The 25655-nt window shown below is 40.0% G+C and overlaps 1 protein-coding gene and 1 long non-coding RNA gene across 4 annotated transcripts in view; one reads left to right on the forward strand and one right to left on the reverse strand.

Annotated features, from left to right (window-relative positions):
• CA10 (carbonic anhydrase 10) overlaps positions 1-25655 on the forward strand; it is a 339090-nt gene that overhangs the window by 304455 nt on the left and 8980 nt on the right. For both annotated transcript variants that reach the window (XM_084647578.1, XM_084647579.1), the window contains exons 6-7: positions 14898-14993; positions 17548-17620. In XM_084647578.1, the coding sequence (XP_084503704.1) occupies positions 14898-14993; positions 17548-17620 (169 nt within the window). The remainder of the gene's footprint in view (positions 1-14897; positions 14994-17547; positions 17621-25655) is intronic.
• The window catches only part of LOC311530735, a 233852-nt gene that overhangs the window by 115404 nt on the left and 92793 nt on the right, over positions 1-25655 (reverse strand). The window lies entirely within an intron of this gene.

Consider the following 25655-nt stretch of genomic DNA (forward strand, 5'->3'; position numbering starts at 1 on the left):
ATCCTAAAGGAACTTTCAATAATTTAATAAAACATTCATTCCAGAACGCTGTTGGCTATTTTTAATCAAGCTGTGCTTCAAATGTTTATTCATTGTAGCTCTCAGCCTATTTTCAAAGACATGATCCTGAAGTCACCAACTTTTATATTCATCTCCTATTGTTTCCCACTTTTATTAGTCTTTTAAAGGTTTCCCTATTATCACTCTTCATCTTTTTGAGATCAGAGTGCTCTGCAATGCTGTTGCCCAAGCCATTTATCCCTGGGGGCCTTGCAAGACCTTCAAAACGGGCCTTTGCACAGCATTAGGAGACACATGCTCCATGACAGGAGTCAGACTTCGTAATAGGGTTGGGTGTGCTGTCTATCTTAGGAGCTTGTATGGATCCCCTTTGATGTAGTACCTGACCACTGCAGAAATCTTTCACGTATTCATCCTCACAACAACTCCTGTGAGGTAGGGTAGTAATATTTATCCCTATTTTACAGAAACTGAGGCACAGAAACTGAGTGACTTGCTTTTGAACATCACACGGGAAATCTGTGGCATAGCAGGGACTGCTAAGTCCTAGACTAGTGCCCTAACCACTAGACTATCTGAAGAGTAAAGCATTTAAGAGAGAGAACCATTTGTCAGTAAGCCATGCAGCAAACATCCATGTGGCTGTATTTCCTAAGTTTGCAAAGATGTTAATTTAGAAGGTACACTTTCACAATAAAAATCTGCTTTTCAAGGAAGATTTTACCTGTTATAACAACTATAGATTATTAAAATTGAAATAAATATTTTAATCTAGTACATTTTTCTTTATGCAAGTTTTCTTTTTACTAGTTTACCTAGGTTGGACAGTGAAAATAGGTCAAGCATCAGTTTCATTTTCCAGTTGTCTCATGAACTAACATTATGGTAATTTAAATTTTGAGAACCTTTGCCCATTTATTTCACCTTTCTTTTGGTCACTGGAAAATATTCTTAATTAACACACATTCTTGTCATAGGCAAAACTGTTGAATTCTTTTCTCCTTTTTTGTTTGTTCCTAATTTATAGTGTTAATGCTAATATTTTCTTTGACCATCGAGTCAACACCGAGTTTAACAACTTTTTGCAGATTGGTATAGGGGATTTTTTGTCAGCATGAAGGTTTTCACCAGCCTAAGTCAATGATTAATGTCAGTGTGAAAATCCTCCTCTCATTCTTTTATTCTTTGATCTGTGTTTGCTGTTGCACATCGCTTATACAGTACAGGAATATCTGCATATCGTACTTTTCTATTGACAGGGTAAACAGATAGCTACACTGGTGTTACACAGAGTGAGAGAGAGAGAATGGCTTCGTTAATGCAATTCCATCATACAATGGCCAAGCATCAGTCTCCTTCTGAAACAGTGTCTCATGGTAACACAGTGACCAAAAAATTAGTCCAGGCCATCACTGCATCATTTTTCTTATTTGTAGAAACCACTTAATAGATTGACCACTAGGACATGCACAATTTTTCCAGAAAATCAGAGCCCTGTAATGCAACTGGATACATAAAAGCTACATCCTATCTAGGCATGGTATCTGAGCATCTAGCATACCTGACATGAAAGAGTAGTCAAAATTACTTGCAACATTCTTTGGTCAGAAATCCCTTTACATGCTGATGGGAGATGCAGCAAGGGCAGTGGCTCAGGGAGTCCCGTAAGAAGTTTGTGGTTGATCTTTACCTAAAATACCATTCCTATTTTTTGGGAACAGATGCACCAGAAAGTTTAAGACACTCACTCACCCTTCATTTGTATGTCTCAATATAACAAGAGGAATTACCTAAACAGCAACTGTTAATTAATTGTAAAAGGTCATATGATGAGAGTAACTCATGAGGTTAGCTCCTTGCAGGGGAATCACAGACAAAGCTTGCTAGCCATTACTCTGCGGTAATATCACCATTTGGTCATAATAAAGTTTTTTACATAATCTGCAGTTTAAGTATTAATTCCCAGTGCATAACTATTTTACGTAGGTTTCACAACCAGGTACAGAGTTAACTACTGACTATTGCATTTCATATCAAATACCTTTATACAGGTGTCTTTTCACAAGCTAATAAAAGACGGAACTCCTCTTTTAACTGCATCTTCCTAGCCCTAATCTATTTGAAAGGAAAAACTAGAATCCTGTATTTTCTTATTTGTTTAGGGTAATTGGTGGCATACGGTTATGTATTTAGATGAGACGACTATTAATCCAGTGTTAATGATGCCCATAGTGTGGGTCTGCTTTTTTTTCTCCTTTTTTAAGATATACAATAACTGGCCAAAGCAATAAAATGCAAAAAGCAATTTGTCACCAAGAGGCTAAACAAAAGGCCAAGAGGCCTTTATTTTTAATACAGTGAGGATGTCAAAGATACTAGTGATTTATAAAATAAAATGATATGAAACAGATGTTTTTGGCATTCTGCTACTTTGCTGTATTAAATTTAATTAATCTTTTTAATTTACTTTAATCTTGAAACCACACAGCAGTGTGATAAAATGCTAAGTAAACTGCTGGAAGTCTAGGTGGTCAGGTAAAATTTATTTCACCAATATACCAACATATAAAAGCATACCACTCCTGTGATTTTAGCAAAATAAAACAACAAAAGACAAGTAGATGTATGGATTAATTAATAAGGAGTATGTGAATAATAGCATCTTGGGCAACATTAATATTTCTTGGTGGATCACCCTGTGAGAGAGAGACAAATGTTTCAGTTATGCAAAAAGACAACTAACATGCATCATAACTCTTAACTACTTAAAGTGTGTCAGCAATATTTTCTAGTACCCAATCTTCCAAACTTTAATCTCCTTGAGAGGAGTCTTTGGAGAGACTTTGCAGGATTGGACCCCCAGGGTGAAATCCTGGCTCTACTGAAGTCAGTTTGAGTTTTGCCTTTGGCCTCAATACAGCCAGGATTTCACCCAACGAGAGGATTAAAAAAAGGTGTTTGTAATTTTTGTAATTATTTATTTTACCTTTTAAAGTAATAGCAATATTTTTTCATAGCAGGATCAAGAAGGTGGCAATACAGCACAAAAATATTAGTTACTGTACAGCTGCAGGCTATAACAGACTATGACAAACTATAATCTACCTTCTCCTTTCTGAAGTAGCTCTGGAGTGACCAAAACAGTATGAAAGTATATTCATCATTTGACAAGGGCCTGCAAGTTGTTCCTTGAGAAATAATTAAGGCTGTTCATTAAGGAGGACCATGGGTCTAAGGTGGAAGAATAATCTATTGGTTAATAGGCTCAGATAATATTTTTGAGATCAGTATAAACAAATACATTTGCTTTTATGTGTTTTTAAGGATTTGTTCCAGCTCATGCCAACCAGGGCGGATTTTTTGATCTAATGGCAAACACAACTGTAATATTGTCTCGTTTGTTTTACATATCTTCAAAAAACTGGCTGTTTATGATACTCTAGAACGCAAGTTCTCTTGGGCAGGTATCTGTGCCTTATGCAATGCCAAGCATGCTGTAAGGAAGAGCTTAACAAAATAATAAATGAGAAGTTGTCCAAAGAATACAGTGCATGAAATAAACTCAAAAGACTTTTAAGACTTGGAATTTACTAATCGTGACTCTGTCTTTTATATAGTAAAAAATCAGAGATACAGACATATTCTTGTACACACATGGACATCCCTACAGGTGTCAGGAAAGCTCAGAGCATGTGTTCTAATGTAGTCTGTAGATCATTTCACCAAATTTTGTTAACAAACATACAGTCGTTGAAACCCTTTGGGGGGGGGGGGGGATTTTTAGAAACAAGCGAGAGCAGAAAAAAATACACATCGTCCCAAATACAGGACTAGCTCAGCTACTGAAACAGCATCTACTGACTTGGAGTGTTATGTTTTTAGATTTTGCAACAGAAGTGCTTTCAGATGGTCATTGTAGAACTGATCCTGAAAGAAATGAACTGTCCATCTTCACATCCCATTCAAGCCATTGAGCATTTAGGACCTTTTGTACCTTGCAGGATTAGACCCTATGTCATAGCATCAGCAAGATTGCACCTTCCACTGCATCGCTGTTTTCCACTCAATTCCTGAAGTGATGAGTGGTATTGGCAAGAAGGAAAAACAGCAAGCAAGATCAAATGTGCTAAAAACCCTGATATATCACTCACAGTGGCCAAATGCCATAACGTCTTGCAGAACACCTACTTTCTTTCACTTATTTAGACCAGGGGTTCTCAAACTGTGGGTTGGTACCCCAAAGTGGGTCATGACCCCATTTTAATGGGGTCACCAGGGCTGGTTTTAGACTTGCTAGGGCCCGGGACCAAAGCCTGAGCCCCACCACCCAGGGCCAAACCCAACGGCTTCAGCTGTGGGTGGCAGGGCTCAGATTACAGGCCCCCCTCCTGGGACGATGGGGCTCAGGCTTTGGCCCTCCCCACCAGAGTGGCGGGGCTCGGATTTTGATCCCCCCGGCCTGGGCCAGTGGGGTTCAGGCTTTGGTCCCCACTCTTGGGGTCATGTAGTAATTTTTGTTGTTAAAAGGGGGTTGTGGTGCAATGAACTTCGAGACCCCCTGCTTTAGACCATATCTAAAAATGACTTCTTTTTTTTTTTTTAAAATACAAAGTAGATGGTAATGTCTGTGTACATCACAGAAATTGCAGAATCTCTCTCACAAAGCGAGGACAATAAACTAATTTCAGATCCAGAGAATGAATGTGACAAAAGAATTCTGACCTCTCTCCTCTTCCTGAGGTCTATTTTAAAAGAACTATAGCAACATCTGTATTTTAAGATATGACAGTCAAACACTTTATTTCTTGGTTTTCATTCATTACAGTTTCATTACTGAATGGACGCCAATTACATTAAAATTAAATCTATTCCTTTAACTGTTGTTAATAAACCTTGTATATACAAAACTTTAGCTTTTTTTTTTTTTCTTAATGAGATCTAAGTCACTTGCTGCAAAGACTTTGCATCCAAACACTTAACTTGTCTACCAGAGCAATTCAGTTTGCTTCTCCTTTCCTGCTGGACTGGAAATATGCTCTGTACTCAGGTGTCACAACAGTTTATTGAGCGGCATAGTATAATAAAAAATGTTACAGTTACAGATTAGCTGTTCATAGATAGATTCATAGATATTAAGGTCAGAAGGGACCATTAGGATCATCTAGTCTGACCTCCTGCACAACACAGCCCACAGAATCTCACCCACCCACTCCTGCGAAAAACCTCTCACCTATGTCTGAGCTGTTGAAGTCCTCAAATTGTGGTGTAAAGACTTCAAGGAGCAGAGAATCCTCCAGCAAGTGACCTGTGCCCCATGCTACAGAGGAAGGCGAAAAACCTCCAGGGCCTCTTCCAATCTGCCCAGGAAGAAAATTGCTTCCCGACCCCAAATATGGCGATCAGCTAAACCCTGAGCATATGGGCAAGATTCACCAGCCAGATACCCAGGAAAGAATTTTCTGTAGTAACTCAGATCCCAGCCCATCTAACATCGCATCACAGGCCATTGGGCCTATTTACCATGAATATTTAAAGATCAGTTAATTAACAAAATCATGTTATCCCATCATACCATCTCCTCCATAAAACTTTACCGAGTTTAATCTTAAAGCCAGATAGATCTTTTACCCCCACTGCTTCCCTTGGAAGGCTATTCCAAAAGTTCACTCCTCTGATGGTTAGAAACCTTCATCTAATTTCAAGTCTAAACTTCCCAATGACCAGTTTATATCCATTTGTTCTTGTGTCCACATTGGTATTGAGCTTAAATAATTCCTCTCCCTCTCCGGTATTTATCCCTCTGATATATTTATAGAGAGCAATCATATCTCCCCTCAACCTTCTTTTACTTAGGCTAAACAAGCCAAGCTCCTTGAGTCTCCTTTCATAAGACAGGTTTTCCATTCCTCGGATCATCCTAGTAGCCCTTCTCTGTACCTGTTCCAGTTTGAATTCATCCTTCTTAAACATGGGAGACCAGAACTGCACACAGTATTCCAGGTGAGGTCTCACCAGTGCCTTGTATAACGGTACTGTTCCCTGCTGTCATTCCCTTTGTTTGGAGTCCTTGTCATTTACAAATCAAGATGGTTATATGCTCAATTATAACACTTGCAGGTAGGACAAAGGTTATTTCCATTACTCCCAACAGCCGTAAGGAGAACATTCTGTGTAATGGACTGTGGGATTTTAAATTCCATCAGTCTAATAATTCTCCATATCTCAGTGCTAAAGAACCTTGTATTGTCCCCTTGCAGCGATCTAACGTTTAATCTAGTATGCATATGTAATCTCATGATAAACAACCATATTTCACAGGTATTTTTAAAAGATTGCTGAATAGAAGCCATAGAATTTGTGGTGCCCAGGAAAGCTAGCACGGCAGTCTCCTCTTGCTTGGCCAAATGGTTTTGATCAAATGCCACAACGAAAGCATTCCACATGACCAGCTATGCAGCATGCTTTACTGGGGTATGGGATCAAAAGAAAAGTCAAGTAGTGTATCTCTTGGCATCCAGAAAGAACTGCATCTGACATGTGAACATCGGAGCAATCTAATAAATATTTCGAGCTGGTCTCAAGCAAAATATACGTGCGTAATAATTAAGCTTTTTAATGATATACACATGCATATATACATACATACATGCTTCTTAAGGGAAGGAGTTAGGCCCTTTCCCACACATTAGCCAGAAACTGATCTATAATGTCAACAGTATGTTATTCTGCAAAGAGGAAGCCTTACCAGACTGAGCAGTGCATGTAAACAATTCAGTGCATGTGATACGGGATAGTAGACTACGCCTGATATACTGTAGTCAGCTCATACTGATACTCCCAATGCTGCCAACCTCAGATATCTAAAAACTTGTGTGTGTGCTTCTGGTCCAATGCACATTCTTGGAAGAGATGGAACAAGGACACATTTTGGATTTTCATTGACTAATATGAGAGTGATAAATCTTTATTCCCTCCCTCTCCCTGAAAAACAGAACTTCTGTTGCTCAAGGTAAACAAAGAACTATCTGTTGTTCTTTGGCAAATTAATCTTAGTGGAAGAGTCTTCCAAAGGAAATCAATAGCATATAACAAGAATGTATATTGTTTAAGAGCCCTGAAACTCAAAGCAGAACTTAAAGGGATTTTCCTCACTGTATGGACTGTGAGTTTGTTAAAGAAAAAAGAACAATGCCATCACTTGAAAGGTGAGATTTGTCTAAAGGAACAAGCTTAACTCTATAGGGTCTAAGCACCACCCTTTACGGAAAAGTCCTACTGAACATTATAGGGATTAAACCGATAGAATACAATAGGTATTTCACAAGTTTCTACAGAAGTTACTTCTGAAAATTTATAGACTTTAATAGAGAATTATATATTTTTAAACCATCCTATAGAATTCTATACTGGGACTTTTCTATATAGACCTGCTGCACAGGACACTTGGAAAATGACCATTCTGTATATAGAAACTAGAAAGAAAAGACCTGCATGCCTAACACTGAAGAACATCCTAATAAATAAAACATTAATTAGTTCAGTGAAAAATATATGAATTTCTTTTGTGGGGAAAACAAAATACCCGTGTAGCACTGCCATGCTCATTGTACTGTGACTTTAAGTGATCAACTATGCAATTCTTTAATTTATCCCCCATTTTATAATTAATACTTATATGTATTAATCATATCCCCAATCCCAAAGCACTGTACGAATATAAAACATACAACCTAAGGATAAATATCTTTAACAGAAAAAACAACAAACTAATAAGCCACCTATAGGACAACCTACAAAGCTATAAGTTCATAACACAGAGAGTTACCACAGATAATACAGTCACCTTAAATACCTCACCTCATTCTTTCTGGAAAAGTCCAAGAGTATTGATAGGCCTTCCAGGGAGCCCTAAAGCTTAAAAAAATCTGGGCTCTTTTGGACCAGTGGGGAAAAGGATCCCTCCCCAAACAGAAACCACTACCCTGCCAGAACTCTCCCCAAGGATTTCCACTGGTTACAGCTGCAGCAGTAACAATCTATGAGATAATCAATATCCAAACCTTTTATATGTGATGTGATCTAGCAGGGCAATGTCTCCAGGAGCTCCTGGCTGAATCCTTTTGAGATTCTCATTTCAACTGCTAATTTTTTTGCTGCTATGGAAACCTTTTTGAGCACTAAGACAAAACTATAAAAAGGCACAGGAGGGGCAGCTGGATCAAGAGGACAGCCAAGATAGTGGAGCCATGCAAACAGAAAGCACATACAAGAAGTTACCTTAAATCCAACTACAATACTGGATAGTGGGAGCCTGCCTACCCTGGGAATTTGGCTTGATTCCAGCCATTAGTGGCCAGCCACATATATGCGAACAAACTCCTGCTATTGAGAGAGTAAACTGAAAATTGCACTGGTGGATCTTGCCCCTACTTGAAATCAAGGCAAGCTGCACTGGTACAAACTGTGCTTTATAGCAGTTTATACGAGAAGTTTGCACTGGTACAGCTACACTGGTGGATGAGATTGGTACAAATCCCAGCCTAGACAACATCTCTGTTTCAGAACTCAAAGTATCTCTGCAATTCCTCCTCAGACTGAATAATTGAAAGGCGCAGACTACAGTATTTCAGAACCAGCTAGCAGCAATAGAACAAAGAAAGCAGCAGCGTCTGATTCAGCTCAGACTACACACCCTCATCTGCAACTGTGGGAAAACAGTTGTTTACTTAGAGGATAAAACTGAAGATTCTTGAAAATAGAAGCTGAGGACTCTGGGTCTCCCTGAATCAGATTAACAAGCACTTTGCTCTTTCAAAAAAACCTCAGAGACAGTTTAATGCTCTGTATTAAATTCTGTAGGTATTTTCCTTAAAGGCAAAACCTGCAAAATTAATGCACACTCATTCACACTCTCTCTCTCACACCCACACACACCCCATTTCTTTATGCAATTTTTATGCTTCTGCATATTTGGGGAATAGTTTTCAAAAACTAATTCCTCAACCAGTTCAGTAGCCTGTAGGTGAATACCCAGTTACTGGAGACAAGCACATTTGGGGATCTTCAGCATAAAGCTTTTTTTTTTTTTTTTTTTTTTTTTTTTTTTTTACAAAAAAAACATTTGTAATACAATGAACTTCTTGTGCTGGAATTAAATTGAAGTAGCTGCAATTCCCCCATCTGCTCAGTTGATTTAGAGTAGTTGGCTTGTCATTATAAATGGAGTTTAAATCTAGTTGCCTTGAAAAATTAAGCCAATCTGGCTATTAAAACGTTTGATGTAGTCAATTAAGATCATGAGAACCAAGATCTATGTGTCCACTCAATACCAGTCCCATGGGAGTTTTGCCACTGTACACAATGGGAGCAGAATCAGGGCTATCTAGCAACGCATTTTAACTAAATTGCTTATCAGCTTGATTTTGATGGAGGAAATTGCTTGTTTGGAGATTGTATTTGGTGTACATTACCAATATGACTATTCAGCAATTACTAACATAAATTGATTCTTGTTGTTAATTAGCATGTTATGAACAAAGGGAATAAAATGAATGCTTTAGAAGGTTTTAATTTTTATTATATACAGTGCTGTTTGGCAGGTCAGACTCATCCAAAGGGACTTTTTGATTAACAGGTAGTTAGAAGGATTTGTTGATATGCAAATTACTTGTTTATAGAATTTGAGTTCCCGGGGGAGAGGGGAAAAGAGAAGGAGAGTTGATACAATCTGAATTTTTAACTGTTTTGATGTATTGGTGGCAGGGTTGCTGCTGCAGCAGCCAGAGTTGGTCCCAAGATACGAAAAAGATAGGGTGGATGAAGTAATATCTGCTCTTGGACCAACTTCGGTTGTTGAGAGAGATAAGCTTTTAAACTTCACAGACAAGTGGAGCTCAAAAGCTTGTCTCTCTCACCAACAGAAGCTAGTCCAATAAAAAATATTACCTTACCCACCTTGTCTCTCCCTCAATTTATTAGGTAATTTTTTCTTTTTGGCCGCATGACTAATCATGGTACCATAATGATACTAAAGCCTAAATCATTCCCACTATGGCCTCTCACTGTGTCCATTATTTTACCTCATTGGAAAGGTGGATTAATCAAGGCCCTAATTAGCAGAGCTGGTTAGAAAAAAATTGAATCTCAGTGTTTTTACTGTGGAAAAGGGGACATTTTTCGGCAACAATTTTCACAGAAAGAATTTCCCATTTTTTAACCAGCTCTTCTTAGTAAAAATAGCTCACTCCACACTACGGTAGTTAGCAAGGCTGGAAGTTGGGCCTCAACCTATGTTGAGGGGGTTTTTTTTAAACATACTATTTGGGACTAGCCCTGGAGCAATTTGAACAGTTGGGAAAGGAGGGATAGTCTGTGTGTGCAGGGCTATAGGAACAGGGAGCTGGGAAGAGGCACCAATTGGAAGCACTGGTACAGGTGAGGGGGTTTCAACCAAATAGTACAAATAGGATGACCAAATGTCCTGATACTAGGGGCTTTGTCTTATATAGGCAATTATGCACCCCACCCCAGCCCACCCGGAAAAAAGTGTCCCAATTTTTCACACTTGCTGTCTGGTCACCCTAAGTACAAATGTTCCTCTGGATCAGAGTGTGTTACAGGAAAGAGAGATTAATTATAGGACAGTGGATAAATTAACTAGTCAGCCAATTTCCCATCAGGTCAAGCCTGTTAATTCACCCACGCATAGATGCCCACTAATCACCTGCAATTTGAGCTCAGACATTTGGCATGGATTGCAGAGCCCCATTCCAGCATTATGATTTCCCTTCACTCCACCTATTAGTCTTGATCCTACAAACTCTGTCTCTGGAATGGGAACTGGGTGTTTTCTCACTGTTTCTGCATGTTGTCCTCAATGGGGATTCCCACTTACAAAAAAGAAAGATGAAGTCAGTCTCTTATCTTTACTTTACTCAGTCCGGCCAGTCTTGTACTCACAGTTTGGTTCATTAGATTAACAAAAGCTGACCTAGGTAACTCAGGGACTTACTAGACGAGAAAATCCCATCTAAAGCATATTTCATGACCTATTTCCTCACAAATTCACTGACCAGCTTGGGCTGCTGGAGTGAATGCTAGTAAATAAAATCAGAACATAGGCTGCTGAGCTTAAGAGTGTCAACAAGGGCACAGTCCCCATGGCTAAGATGTTCTAAAAATTCAGTCATATCACAAGCTGATGACTAATAAGCCTGGAACCTCTGGTTGCAGTTTAGTGAAAACTCCCACTAATTCTTTACAAGACCTTTAGAAGACATGCCACAATAGGATAGTTAATGCTTCCTCCAACTCTGCTGGCTCTCAAAGCTCAGAATATGACTTCGTGGCCTACTCTGACATTTTTTCTTCCTGCTTCCAGGTTGTTTGTTTGTCTTGCTTAAAAATTTCCTACCGTGCCAGTTGTAGGAAGGTCAACTGATAGTTCACAATCCAGCAGAGGAGAAAAATAGTAAAAAATTAATACATTGTCAACCATTTTGACCCTCACACTCAGGTTTTTTTGTTTTGTTTTGGGTAGTTAAATGAGAGTTATAAAAGATAAAGCTGTATGCCAAGGGTCCAGGCCTGCTCAACATACTAAAGCAAACAGGGAATTTATAACCTCATCCAATATCCTTGAGGCTGAGAACTATGCCTTTATTGAACATGTATGTAGGGGTTGGGTGTTTTACTTTATGTGAATCAGGGCAGCAAGATCAGGCATTTGCACATAACATGCCAGATGCATTTTGCGGTCAAGGCACCTTATAGGAAAAAGTAGTATCTGAATACTCCCAAAGTTTATAAGGCATCATTTATTCCTCTCAAGTTATGAATAATGAGGCAGTAACCATGTAGGTTATGCTTGATTTAGAAACGTATGCCATAACTTTGATTGCTGCTGGCTCACATATTAATGGACATACATATTTTGGTGGTAAACAAAGGCCTTAACATTATTATTTTTAATAAATACATCGCTAAAAAGTCAGGTAACTCTTGCTACACCAATCTTTGCTACTGTGTCCTTGCACAACTGGGGCACTAAGCATTCTATCTGTCATAGGGACAGAGTCATTGTGGTTATTAAGCCCCATTTTAGCAAGATTTTTCTCCATGAACATGATCATCTCATGTGGGGAAAGCCTTCTATGGTGCAGCTTCTTTGCTGGCTATAGAAGACTTTAGCCATTTGGAGGGTAAAAGAGAACCTTTGGTCTGATATTAATCTGATATTGTGAGCTAAGCAGAACATAAACTTTGTGAGTTCAAGAAGTATGAATGGAACAAAACTTTTCAAAGTTTCTTTAAATTCAAAATTCCAAGTTTAATTCTGCCAACAGTATTTGATATTAATATACAGAAGCCAGTTTGTGTTCTCATTTCAGCTGGTGTAACTCCTTTGACTTCATAGAATATCAGAGTTGGAAGGGACCTCAGGAGGCCATCTAGTCCAACCCCCTGCTCAAAGCAGGACCAATCCCCAACTAAATCATCCCAGCCAGGGCTTTGTCAAGCCTGATCTTAAAAACTTTGAAGAAAGGAGAGTCCACCACCTCCATAGGTAACCCATTCCAGTGTTTCACCACCCTCCTAGTGAAAATTTTTTTCCTAATATCCAACCTAAACCTCCCCCCACTGCAGCTTGAGACCATTACTCCTTGTTCTGTCATCAGCTACCACTGAGAACAGTCTAGATCCATCCTCTTTGGAACCCCCTTTCAGGTAGTTGAAAGCAGCTATCAAATCCCCCCTCATTCTTCTCTTCTGCAGACTAAATAACCCCAGTTCCTTCAGCCTCTCCTCATGAGTCATGTGTTCCAGCCCCCTAATCATTTTTGTTGCCCTTTCCAATTTTTCCACATCCTTCTTGTAGTGTGGGGCTCAAAACTGGACACACTACTCCAGATGAGGCCTCACCAATGCCGAATAGAGGGGAATGATCACGTCCCTCGATCTGCTGGCAATGCTCCTACTTATACAGCCCAAAATGCCGTTAGCCTTCTTGGCAACAAGGGCACACTGTTGACTCATATCCATCTTCTCGTCCACTGTAATCCCCAGGTCCTTTTCTGCAGAACTGCTGCTTAGCCAGTCGATCCCCAGCCTGTAGCAGTGCATGGGATTCTTCCTTCCTAAGTGCAGGACTCTGCACTTGTCCTTGTTGAACCACATCAGATTTCTTTTGGCCCAATCATCTAATTTGTCTAGGACCGTCTGTATCCTCTCTCTACCCTCCAGCGTATTTACCACTTCTCCCAGTTTAGTGTCATCTGCAAACTTGCTGAGGGTGCAATCCATACCATCCTCCAGATCATTAATGGCTCCAGTGGAGTCACTCTGGATTTTCACCAGTGTAACAGCACAATGTAACAGTTTTTTTAAATTTTAAATCTGACTTTAAATCAGAATTCCCAAGTTCGGGAAATATTGTCTATTTTCTGTGCTGATCTTAGGTCCAAGTATTCAGATATTCTGAATTCAGATACTAAAATGTAAATCATTAGCTCAGTCCTTTTCTACCTGCCCATGTGGTGTGTAGCTATATGAATCTACTACCCAAAGTTCGTACTTTAAGTCAGCAGTGGCCACTATGATAGTCTGAGCTATAGAAGTGCTGTGGAGAATGCTTCATGACCAGATGTTGGGGGAGGATCATTTCTCCCAGTTGCTGGTGAGCTCCCCCTTCATAAATCCCATTTTCTATGGATTTGCAAAAGGGACAGAGATTTAGACCTTAATGACATGTGACCATTTTCTAAAATCTATTATTATTATATAACATACATGATGCTCTGTACCTGGCATAATATTACACCAATTAGTACACAGTGAATCACTGTAAGTTCAGTCAGGGTCGTAAAAATGCTTTTTTATGCCATGAAGGTATTTTCTTTTTTTTTTCTTCCTTTGTTTGTTTGTTTTTGCCAGTGGATTTTTTTTCTCCCATTAAGTTAAGTTTTAATCATGATGACCCTCTGAAGGTCTGGAGTTTAAATTCCAAATGCCAGGCTGCTGGGCTTTTAAAAATGCTGGAACAGTGGCACTAATTTTTCAGTCTTGGTTGCCTAAAGCGAGGCATCTCGGTAAGTTGCCTGATTGTCAGAGATGCTGAATACCCACAGTTCCCTCTGACTACTTTGGGAGTAAAGGGCATTCATCACCCCTGAGAAATCAGGCTATTTATTACTATTATTTATATTGCAGTAGTATCAAAGGCCCCAATCAGATTTGAGCCCCTTGTGCTGTGTGACATACAGGAAGAGAAACAATCCCTGCTCCAAGGACCTGACCACCTAAAACACAGATTTTAAATTAAGACAAGACGCAGCCAAGTTGATGCAACAAACAAGCAGGAGGAACCAGGGAAGACAAGCGTTAATGACAGGTGCTTAACTCCGGGCAACCAATTTGGAAAATTTTGGCCAATGACATTAGTCTCTTGAATTTTAAACAGCTACAAAACGCAACAATGTTTTCTGTCTTATATGTTTGTGAAAATATTTCAACCCGACAGCTCTGAGTTTGAGCTGATGCTGAAGAGTACATATTACTTGATGCCTATGGCAACTATTGTTGCAGCAGGGAAATTATGCCAACCCCTGCAGTGCACTTCATATGTGGTAAATTCTCTTAACAGCAATTTAGAAGACGACACCCTGGTGCTGTGCCAGTTTGAGCCAGATGGTCATGGAGATTATTAAAATCATGCATGTTGCAAAAACCTCTGAAAAATTGCACTGTTAGAAAGTTTACTAGCATTGTGGGGATCCTAATAAAAACAATCAGGATATATATCAAAATAGTATTTACAGACAAATTCACGGTATGATTCTCTACTGTTTAATCATAATTTCCCCCCCTGCGTCTTTTAGGTTCAACTAATCCACTATAACCATGAGTTGTATACAAATGTCACAGAGGCTGCAAAAAGTCCCAATGGCTTGGTGGTAGTTTCTATATTTATGAAAGTAAGTATTTAAATTTCATAAATATTATCTAATGTTTAAATTACTGAGATTTTGCCATGAACAGAATTTTAGAATTAGCACTAGTCACCATCGTTTGTATTGGGTCAGCGCCTGTTGCTTCAGTCAGAAGTCAAGAGACCCCATTGCGCTATGCACTGTACACTCATAATGAAAGAGACTGTCCCTACTCCACAGAGCCTGAAGTCTAATGGGGAAACACACCGTGTGGGGGGAAAACAGTTTGGTAGGGAGGACAAGGCACAGTGAAACAAACATATTTGATACAATAAACGGCAGCTATTGCAGTTTATAGTTTCACATTAAAATGCTCAGGGAAATTATTAATTCTGCAGATTTGAGGTGTCTGAAAAGATGCAAAAGTGAATATATAATTAAAATTAACCCTTTTCTTGTGGGAGTGAGGAGTGGGGAGAGAGAACAATTGCATTTTAGAGGAGTGGTGACTGGTTATAAATCAAGAAATGAGTTTCCCTATCAATGTCATTTAAAACACCTTAGATTATCACAACTGAAAGAATGTTGAAAATCTAGTTGTCTTTTACTTTTTTTGCATTTCACACAGGTAGAAGAACATACCAGACATTCCCTCTACACTCCTCTACATCTAATGTTAATACTCAGAGCTCAGAGTTTATTCAAACACTTTAGAATCCTCTTCTCCTCTTATTACCTCCTTGCGGCAATATCCTCCACCTTGCCTTACTAAGTGTTTATTGCAAAACATTAGCTGCTCCTACAAGGGGAACAATGCTCTGATTTACTATGCACCTCAAAGTATCTAGCCCATGTTCACAGAAATTATATAGAGTCAGTCTTTAAAAAAAAGAAAAAAGAAAAGAAAAATCCCTTTTAGTATACTCTGATCTAAATTTATAAGGATCAGACTTACTGTCAAAACACCAACCTCATAATTAAAATATCTATTTCACCAGTTATCTTGGAAAGTTGGACCTCCTTGCTGCCTTTTGTACAGCTCTAATATTTGAGGTATTTGTCAGAAAGATCTTCAGATTATCTCTTTCCTCCCTGATGTACTGTGAGGCCAGTGAGTTAACTGTAGTTTGTGCAAAGGGGTAGAATTGAAGCATCTCCTGGATACTGCCCACAATTTTCAGTTCTGTGTGAATAACTTCATCATTCCTGTGTACTACTTTAGTTGCACTCCTAATGTAATGAGTAACCCGAAGTGTAGAACCTGATTTGTTGTTTCCCTTCACACAGATACTTGGGTCTTTGCCCTCCATATATAGTGACAGTGCATGTTTTGTTTGGAATGTCTGAGTCAGTGTAAATCATTCCCTGAAATAATTGTGCATTAAAATAGACAAAGTATTTGATGGCCACTGAACAGAACTGTCCCCTACTGCCAAATATTTCAGTAGGTTTAAATGTTGAGGGGTAAAAAATATTTCACAGAGAAAAGCACTGAATGCACCAGATCCTGTTCCATATACCACTTGATCAGGCATGCCCTGGCCACCTCCTGATATTGGGGGATGAGCCGATTCGGGGGAGAATCCCCTGCTTGTTCTATGGGGAGGAGAAAAACAAACAAACCATCTGGGGAAACAACTACAAAGATTTCAGAGGTTTCCTGTTCCTCAAATGGTGAGGATTCAGAACAGAACCTTCCCAATGCTTGGGGGCAGTTTGGAGGTGGGATTCTGGTTCAGACCCATAATGGCTATATTACACATTTTAACATTACCAAGCTTCACAATAAAAGAGTTTTGAAACCTGCATGTGTCACAGCAGCATCCATCCAAATCGCTAAGAAACGTACTGTAACTCAGACAGGACAGGACAGCAGGGAGAATTGATTAGAGTGCCAGGAGGCCAGGTACAGAACCTCAACCAAGCTACATAAATGTGTTGTATAAACAGGACTTTAGAGGGCATGTACTAAGTGACAACAACACTTGTTAGCTCTGCCACTCACAGTGCAATAAAATATCCTAGGATGAATAGCAAAACTAAAATGCTAATAAATGTAATATTCTGCATACAACCTTCCACAGTATGCAATTCGCTCAGTCAGACTTCTCTTGCAGCCTGCATAGCCTGGTGCTGGGAATCTCACAGATAACATACAATTCTAAATAAAGATAAAAAGTTACAAGAAATAGAGACAACAGAGAGAGGAGGAGACCTGAAATAGGAGATACAGGAGATGTCACGTGATATGAGAGAATACCAAGTAGAGTGCTAATCACCTATAAATCCACCCAATTCAATTATGCTGTGATCTAGACCCTATTTCACATTTTTATCCATGTGTTTATTTTTCCTTCTATTTTCCATTCAATTTATTTTTAGCTGCAAACTTTCTGACCACTTCTGTTAGAGACATATCCATCTGTAGTTCATTATGCCTCTCCCCGCAAAAGTCCTGCAAAGCAATGACATAGCTATCTTTTTTTCCATACTTTTCTCTCTCTCTTTACACACACACACACACACACACACAGCTATATTTTCCTGAAAGGTGAGGCTTGTGGTAACAAAGTTTTTGACATTCATTTTTCTCCCTTAGGTGTCTGAATCATCAAATCCATTTCTAAATCGCATGCTAAACAGAGACACCATAACAAGAATAACGTATAAAAGTAAGTTTCTTTTTATTCACCATGACTTTCAGCTGCATGTAGTTAATGTACAAGCATATATTTAGTGAACCACAGGATGTGAGGGACATCTCGTAATGGACAAAAGCTATAAGGTTTGTATTGCCAGTTATCATTTGATAAATTTGGGGACATAACAAAATCAGAAGAACCTAGTAGAGCTATCAGTCCATATAGTATGAATTTGGAAGTTCAAAGCATATGTTGGGTTTGAAAGAGCAATAAATTAAACTAAATTCTACAAATATACTGTTCTTACATGGGGGAAATGCATTTGCATTGAGCCTGAAACTCCAAGGCACTCTGAAAGATCCATTAAACCTTGACAAGTTTCATATTCGTAACAAAACTTGCCTGATCTCAGGTTTGTCTGTGAAAGGCTTGGAGAATTTCTTCTAAATAGATATTAATTATATGCATGCTCCCCTATTATGGGACGGATCATGCCCTCCTATGGAAACCCGCTTTTTCCCTCCCCCGCAGTGGTTACAACATTAAGAGGAAAAGATTAATATATTAAGTTTCAGAAAGGGACCATTATGATCATCTAATCCAGTGGTGGGCAACCAGCGGACAGCCGCTGGCGGGCTGCAAGACAGTTTGTTTACATTGACCATCCCCAGGCATGGCCGCCCGCAGCTCCCAGTGGCCACGGTTCACCTTTCCCAGCTGCTTCCCGCAGCTCCTTTTGGTTGGGAACGGCAAACCGCAGCCACTATGAGCTGTGGGCAACTGCGCCTGTGGATGGTCAATGTAAACAAATTGTCTTGCAGCCCACCAGCGGATTGCCCTGATGGGCTGCAGGTTGCCCACCACTGATCTAATCTGACCTCCTGCATAGCACAGGCCATAGAATTTCAACCAGTAATTCCTACATCTTAAAATAGCGTATATATTTTAGAACGACATCTAGTCTTGATGTAAAGACTTCAAGTCCTGGAGAATCCACCATATCCCTAGGTAAATTGTTCCAATAGTTAATTACATGCTATTAAAAATGTGCAACTTATTTCTTCTCCCCACACAGGTGCTTATGAAAAGGGGAAGAAAAAGTTAAAGAGACAAACTTTTCCCTCAGATCTTTCCCTCACTGGGTAGGGTTTTCTCCCCACCCTTAGAGAAGTAGTAGGGGGTTAGGCCAAGTTTGTAGATGGTCTGCTTTCCTTCCCCCAAATATCCTGGCAGACAGCACAGCTTCATGGTAGCTAAAATGCTAGGGTTTCTCTCACCAGCCACTGCCCCTAGAATATTCTGAAGGGATGAATCACAGCACAGTAGTAGTTAAGGCATTAACTTTTCTGAGGATTCCCTGTGGAGCGATAGGGAAGAGATATGTGTTCCCCTTGCTGATTCTCCAAATCCTGAAGTATGGATTCCTGGCCCAGCACAGTACTCTTCAGGGGCCAGACAGACATCTGGCCTATGCCACAGAGGAAGCTCTTCCTCCTCTATCCCCCCAAACACTCCCCTCTCCCCAAAAATCTATGGGAGGGAAGCTGCTTCTGTCTAGAGTGTAGATACCATGTTCTTTAACCTTTCAGTGATTATTTTTCCTTTTCTCTGAAAACAAACTATGAAATCTGTTCCAATCACACTGAATTTAGGTCATGAGATGAGCCATGAATTTAGGCATTAAGGTGAAAATGCAATATGTAGGTAGTTTTAGATATCATAGTCAAATGTTACTGGACCCGTTTTAAAATTTTAATTATGGTTATCATTGACCCGCATAGCTGTTAAAATCAAGCCCTAAATAGATACAGTGCACAATGAGCTGCTGCAGTACACTGAGCTTACTTTCTGCAGTAACAAGTATTGATTAGAAGTGTTTTTAGTGCAAATTGGGAATGTGAAAAAGTCATTGAAAGTAATTCTGCAGTTGCCGTGCTTGACGGATTATAGTGTCATTGCTGAAAAAATGAAATTACTTCATATATTACAAGGATTTCTATACTGCATTTAACAGCTGGGATTTTTTTAACTTGTGCTTTAGGGATCCACAGTGAATACTCGGTATACTCTTAATAAAATGGCCAGTCCCAATTACTTCAGTGAGAGCCTGGCCAGAGTGACAAGTATAGATTGGGTCCAAAGTCAGGCACAGTAAGTAGGGCAGTTCAAGCAATGATTAAAAATGTAGTAAAAGATGTTTAGTCTGTTACATAATAAGCCCAAGGACAAAATGTATCAAAAGGGGAATTTGAAATGTAAGAAAATATTAATGGTTAAAATGGACGTAACTTACCCCCCCCCCTTGGCATTCAAAAGTGGATTTTAAATGCCTGTTTTAGTCTTCTTCCAGTGGCTCAGCACCAAAAATTGGATTTGAGCAGGTTGAAATGACTGTTCTTTTAAATAGACTTAGTCAGGAACTATATGAATATTTCTAAAGAAAAATTGCTTTAATATTCATGTTTAAAGTAGGGCAGCTGAGGGGCTGAAGGTGGTTTACTTTTATTTTAAGACAGCAATATTGGTTTTTAAAACTGAGATATGCCACGCTAGTTTATGCTTTTGCTGGCAGAAGAGCCCACACTTCACTTAATGTTGGATAAAACCAGCACTTTAGCTTTCAAGGAACCTGTGCAGAAATTTGGGCTTCATGTGCTGCACCAGAATTACTGCCAAGAAGCCATCTGAAAGGGAAAAGCTGTTGAATTTTGGGCTTACTTCCTTAAATTTAATGCTTAACACTTAACTGCCTCGCAGGGGAACATATGAATAAGTATCCCAATCTTAGATTCGGCCAAATTTATGGACCGAGTCTCAAATTTCAGAGGCTTCCATTTTTGGATGCCCAACTGTAGACACCAAGGACCTGACTATCAGAAGTGCTGAGCTCTCAAAGCTCCAGGCATAAGCAGTGGGAGCTATGGATGCGCGGCATCTCTGAAAATCAGGTCCTCAGTGTCTAAAGATGGGCATCCAACATTAGAGGCCTCATTTCTCAATCTGGGCAGAAGTAATTTGTCCAAGGCAACAGGTGGAGACACTCAGAGCTAGAATTAAAACTTGGGACCACTTAGTTTCCTATCCTCTTCCTATCCTAATCTCTAGACCGTGCCTTTCTCCTGTTGGATTATTGTTTTTGTACTTGGTTTTATCTCAGCACGGGGAGCTGGACTAGATGACCTCTCAAAGTCCCTTCCAGCCCGACATTTCTAGATTCCATATTATGAACCTGGAAGATCCAATGTGATAGAGTAGTTTTTAAACACTATATTCTCTGTAAAATATCACTATGTATTTGAACCCTAACTATCCAGACTCAAAAGCCCAGTCTTGCTCCTATTGAAGTCAATGGGAGTTTGCCACTGAGAGCACTGGGATTAGGTTCTACCATTTTAGCATGTTGCATTTTTAATTTCGTAAAGGAAAGTACATAGCTTAAATAGTTTCTTAGAGAGAGCTAATTTTGTTGTGTGTGGTTCTTGCTATGAAGCTGGGGGGATGAGGAAAATTAACAAATGCAGAGAAAAGAATGAGAATTTCAACATCCGTAAAGAAAATTGTCAGAGTCAAGACCTTTATGTAAATTAATGTGAAAGCTAATGAAATGTAATTTGTGTAGAGAAAAGTTCATGAGTTCAGAAATTGTCCTGAGGCATAAGCAGCTCAAGATAAACAGAATGTGAGTTGCAGATAGGAATTATGCTTAGATTTTATCAAAGTCTGAAAACAGTTATTAAAGAAGGATATTGGCAAAGGATGCAGAGAAGCCTCACCCAGAATAACTTTGAACATTATGAAGTATATACCTTCAATAGAAGTCATATATTTTAAAACACATCACATGAAAGAGTGGCAGTCTATTACTACTGAAAAAGCAAGATTTCCGTGACATCTGTGACAACGTCTACTAGAAAAAAACTTGACTAAGATATGGAAAAATGGGAGTGGTGGGAAGAGAGAGTGGTGGTTCAAGGCTTTTCTCAGGCCACATTCCTAGGGGAGTCTGCATATTTTCAGTATGAGTTTGGACCAAATAAGGACTCAGTTCAATATTTGCTTTTATTGGGCTACAATATTTTCTTCCACCTCTTCATTACCCTTTTCATCCCTTTCTTGGGGCACATTAAGATGGAAAGAGAAACTCTACCTCTTCTGGCACCTTAGAGACTAACCAATTTATTTGAGCATAAGCTTTCGTGAGCTACAGCTCACTTCATTGGATGCATACTGTGGAAACTGCAGCAGACATATACACAGAGACCATGAAACAAGACCTCCTCCCACCCCACTCTCCTGCTGGTAATAGCTTATCTAAAGTGATCACTCTCCTTACAATGTGTATGATAATCAAGATGGGCCATTTCCAGCACAAATCCAGGTTCTCTCACCCACCCCTCCTCCCCCAAAACACACACACACAAACTCACTCTCCTGCTGGTAATAGCTTATCCAAAGTGACCACTCTCTTTACAATGTGTATGATAATCAAGGTGGGCCATTTCCAGCATAAATCCAAGTTTAACCAGAACGTCTGGGGGGAGGGGTAGGAAAAAACAAGGGGAAATAGGCTACCTTGCATAATGACTTAGCCACTCCCAGTCTCTATTTAAACCTAAATTAATAGGATCCAATTTGCAAATGAATTCCAATTCAGCAGTTTCTCGCTGGAGTCTGGATTTGAAGTTTTTTTGTTGTAAGATAGCGACCTTCATGTCTGTTATTGCGTGACCAAAGAGATTGAAGTGTTCTCCAACTGGTTTATGAATGTTATAATTCTTGACATCTGATTTGTGTCCATTTATTCATACCACACAACAGAACCACTAACCCAGAAACCTATCCTTGCAACAAAGCCCGTTGCCAACTGTGCTCACATATCTATTCAGGGGACACCATCACAGGGCCTAATAATATCAGCCACACTATCAGAGGCTCGTTCACCTGCACATCCACCAATGTGACATATGCCATCATGTGCCAGCAATGCCCCTCTGCCATTTACATTGGTCAAACTGGACAATCTCTACGTAAAAGAATAAATGGACACAAATCAGATGTCAAGAATTATAACATTCATAAACCAGTCGGAGAACACTTCAATCTCTCTGGTCACGCAATTACAGACATGAAGGTCGCTATCTTACAACAAAAAAACGTCAAATCCAGACTCCAGCGAGAAACTGCTGAATTGGAATTCATTTGCAAATTGGATACTAAATTAATTTAGACTTAAATAGAGACTGGGAGTGGCTAAATCATTATGCAAGGTAGCCTATTTCCCCTTGTTTTTTCCAATCCCACCCCCCCGCCCCCCGACATTCTGGTTAAACTTGGATTTATGCTGGAAATGGCCCACCTTGATTATCATACACATTGTAAGGAGAGTGGTCAGTTTGGATGAGCTATTACCAGCAGAAGAGTGAATTTGTGTGGGGGGGGGGGGTGAGAAGACCTGGATTTGTGCTGGAAATGACCCACCTTGATTATCGTGCACATTGTGGGGAGAGTGATCACTTTGGATGGGCTGTTACCAGCAGGAGAGTGACTTTGTGTTTGTAGTTTTTGGAAAAGGGGGGGGGGGGTGAGAAAACCTGGATTTGTGCTGGAAATGACCCACCTTGATTATCGTGCACATTGTGGGGAGAGTGATCGCTTTGGATGGGCTGTTACCAGCAGGAGAGTGACTTTGTGTTTGTAGTTTTTGGAAAAGGGGGGGGGTGAGAAAACCTGGATTTGTGCTGGAAATGGCCCACCTTGATTATCATACACATTGTAAAGAGAGTGGTCACTTTGGATGGGCTATTACCAGCAGGAGAGTGAGTTTGTGTTTGGGGGGAGGGGGGACAGAGGGTGAGAAAACCTGGATTTGTGCTGGAAATGGCCCAACTTGATTATCATACACATTGTAAGGAGAGTGATCACTTTAGATAAGCTATTACCAGCAGGAGAGTGGGGTGGGAGGAGGTATTGTTTCATGGTCTCTGTGTATATGTCTTCTGCAGTTTCCACAGTATGCATCCGATGAAGTGAGCTGTAGCTCAGGAAAGCTTATGCTCAAATAAATTGGTTAGTCTCTAAGGTGCCACAAGTACTCCTTTTCTTTTTGCGAATACAGACTAACACGGCTGTTACTCTGAAATCTACCTCTTCTGTCATTCCCATGAATTCCTATTTAGAGGGGTCTGTAATATGTACTGTTCACTTTCTTGCCATAAACGTGCTCCAGCTGAAAACAGATGTAGTGGACCTGGTTCATCCCAGGTGTGGCTCCATTGCTCAGTTTCAAGCGGAAAAAATAGACCACAACTTAAACATAATTCAACCAAAGCATCAATGTGGGCAAATAGCTCTCAGATGAACTGAATACTGGTCAGCCCCAAAGAATCAGATTATATCTTGCGGGACCCTGAGACTCAAACAAGCTAATATGGGGCCTGATCCAGAGGCCAGTAAAGTCAGTGGGAGTCTTTCCATTGACTTCAATCAGCTTTGCATCAGACTCAAACTCCAAGGTTTTTTTCCCCCTTTGGGCCCCACAACCTGGTAGATAGCTCACTTCTAACCCTGTTTACATGAATTCAGGGTGCCACCCAGGTCAGGCTTCATCTGTGCTGGAGTGTTTAAGCTCTTACTTTCACTCTGTATAGAAACTCCATGTTCCTACCCACCTTTGTGCCTGGTTTTTGATGATCTAAACCCAACCCTCACATGCTCAGTTGGTTGCTCCTGCTAATCTCAGCCTTGTGACTTCCACTTAAAGCTCTGTCGTTTATTTCTTGGATGGGATACACAGAGCATTGTTATTTTATAACTGCAGTTCAAATCTGTGGCGTTATTTGTAACTCAAATGGTACTTACTGAGTGCATTACATCACAGTAAGCAAATAGATCTAAGAGTGGGAGAGCGGCACACCAGGAAATACGTTACAAATGATTTAGGGACTAAATGGTGTTTGTCTCCTGCATAGGTACACAAGGGAGGCAGAAAGCCCAAGGATCCCCTATTCCCCATTCAGAGGTATATCACAAAGGGAGTCCTCGCATTCAGGGCATGCGGTGACACTACAGTTACTTCTGCCATATGCAAAGGGGGCCAGGTCTAGTCCCTACAATTCTACACCAGAGACGGGAGTAACTGCTGCACTCTCCCCAAGGGTATTGCATCATCAGCCAGGCTCTTCTTGCGTTCCCAGAGGTTCTGCCAGAACCACATGGTTTCTTGGACTTCACACTAGAGTGGGGGTGCACCACAACAGCTCAGTTCAGCCCTTTGTTATATGCCTCAGTCCTGCCCTAGATCATGACAACTGTTGTCTGAGGGGACTGAACAGGGCCACTTATGCAGGTTAAAAATCCACATTAAGAATAATAGGCTAAATTCACCATTGGCATAAAACAGGGGCAATTCCACTGAAACAAGTAGAGTTTCCTGCATTTATACCAGCAATGAAGTTGACTGCATGTCTTCCCCATTTGATACCTTGCTGTATTGCTTCTAGCCTTATTCTCATAGTGCCCACCTATAGCAGAGCAGGTAAAATAAAAACGATGTGACCCAAAAATAAGCCATAAATTACTAATATCCCAGATCTTCACTAATTTCTTAGGTTGGCTCCTGGTAGAGACTTCAGGGCAAATTCTGCTCTCGTTTAAACCGTTGCAAACCCATTGAAGTTAATATGGATGTCAATAAGAGAATTTGGCCCTTGGCATTTGAAACTATCTATTGTTACTGATTCCATGCCATTTAGAATGAACTACACCAGTCTCCCTGGTTTATAAATAATTAGAAGGATGTTCATGTGGGGGAAAGAGGCGTGTAATGACTCCTACAAAACAATCATGGGCATGAAAAAATGCATTCCATGCTCACTAATTCCAGCAAAATTATTGCTACACTGCTAAATATTTTTACTAATAGGGCTTAGTGTATTCAGTCCTCTCTAGCTGTTAAAATTTAACACCATTCTAGCTCAGTAATGCAACAGCAATGGTTTAGCACTTTCATCTGGAACATTTTTTGGCCTGGAAACACATTCAGAATCCCAGGCCTTAGGCCAATGGA

Source organism: Lepidochelys olivacea, assembly GCF_965140295.1.
Source record: "Lepidochelys olivacea isolate rLepOli2 genome assembly, chromosome: 14".
Taxonomy (NCBI): domain Eukaryota; kingdom Metazoa; phylum Chordata; order Testudines; family Cheloniidae; genus Lepidochelys; species Lepidochelys olivacea.